This window comes from Propithecus coquereli, unplaced genomic scaffold (genome assembly GCF_000956105.1).
Source record: "Propithecus coquereli isolate 6110/MARCELLA unplaced genomic scaffold, Pcoq_1.0 Scaffold516, whole genome shotgun sequence".
NCBI lineage: Eukaryota > Metazoa > Chordata > Mammalia > Primates > Indriidae > Propithecus > Propithecus coquereli.
Window position 1 is genome coordinate 645,789 of NW_012151019.1, and position 1,627 is coordinate 647,415.

Below are 1,627 nucleotides of genomic sequence, written 5' to 3' on the forward strand. Positions count from 1 at the left end.
GTAGAAAAATAATGAAAACCAGGTAGCAGAAAAATTGTGATCAGAGGAAATAACATGAGAAAACACTCAAGTGCACGATACATAGTTGGAGGGAGAACCATTTGTCCTTCTGGAACCATTACTATTAAATATTATCAACACAGGCAAGAGATACTTTCCTGAAAGGTTAATTTGGTTAATGAGAAATAAAGGCAACTATCAGATGATGAAAGTGAGCCAAATTAGCTATAACAGAAGAAGAAAACCAACTATATGAAGAAAGTTCTGTGGCAAGAGCTAATTAGTTGGTCTGCAAAAACACCCCCCAAAATGCCCTAATTTTATACATGTTAGATATTGCACACTCAAAAAAATAAAAAGGAACATTTATAAAACTATTTTAAATTTCTTTAATTGCTGAATGCCTCTTTGGCTAGTATTGAAAGGATCATTATTTAATATTTAAAGGATCATTATTTAGTCCTACAACTGACACATTTTCCCACTTTGTCATCATTTTGTTTGCAAACCACCTAAAAGTCTTAATTTCCTCATCTATTTGACACATTACCAAAATGGACCCTATGTTGTAACCACACAGGATAATGTTGGAAAGTATGAATAGCTAAATGATTTTTAAAAGGTATTATTTTTTTCCTTCTGTTTTCAAGTTATTTCTAACAGTTTCTAAAGACATGGTCACAGCTGCCTGAAGCATGTCTTCTTCACTCATAGCATCACCTGTTGGGAAAGAAAACACACATTTCTTAGAAATTTTTGGAAAATTCTCAGTCATCAAAAGGTAAGCTCTTAGAAAATGTATTTATATTTCAGAACAAGTTTTTTTGGTTTTTGGTTTTTTTTGGGGGGGACAGAGTCTCACTTTGTTGCCTGGGCTAGAGTGCAGTAGCATCATCAAAGTTCACTGCAACCTCAACTTCTGGGTTCAAACAATCTTCCTGGCTCAGCCTCCTATGTAGCTGGGACTACAGGCACACGCCACCACGCCCAGCTCGTTTTTGTAGAGACAGGGTCTTGCTATGTTGCTCAGGCTGGTCTGGAACTCCTAGGCACAAGCAATCATCCTGCCTCAGCCTCTGAAAGCGGTGGTATTACAGGCGTGAGCCACCATGCCTGGCCCTCTTTTTTGATTTTTTGATTCACATAAAGTAAAATTCACTTTTGTAGTTCTATAGTTTTTGATAAATGCATACGGTTGTAAAACCAACACCACCATCAAGATACAGAACCAGATATTGAACCATTTCACTGACCCAGAAAATTCCCTCATGTGGCCCCTTTGTGGTCAATCCCCAATCCCTAATCCCAGATGAGCAATGGTATGTTCTCTGATAGTTTTGCCTTTTCCTGCATGTCAGATAAATGGAATCACACAGTATGTACGCAGCCTTTTGCATATGGCTTCTTTCACTCAGCATAATGCATTTGAGATATGTTATCAAAAATTCATGCTTTTTAAAAAACCTATTTATTTTGAAATAATTGTCAATTCAAGGGAGGTTGCAAAAATAGTTGAGAGATCCCATGTTCTCTTTAGGCCAATTTCACCTAATATATCTTGTGTAACTAAAGGTTAAACCAAAACCCAGATTTTTTTTTTTTTTTTTTTGAGACAGAGTCTCACTCT

General features: G+C 36.4%; 1 protein-coding gene across 1 annotated transcript in view; it reads right to left on the reverse strand.

Moving 5' to 3' along the window:
- Positions 1–457: 457 nt before the first annotated feature.
- ATXN3 (ataxin 3) overlaps positions 458–1,627 on the reverse strand; it is a 37,634-nt gene continuing 36,464 nt past the window's right edge. The window contains exon 10 of the mRNA XM_012656729.1: positions 458–720. Coding sequence (XP_012512183.1) covers positions 626–720 — 95 coding nt within the window. The 3' untranslated portion in view covers positions 458–625. The remainder of the gene's footprint in view (positions 721–1,627) is intronic.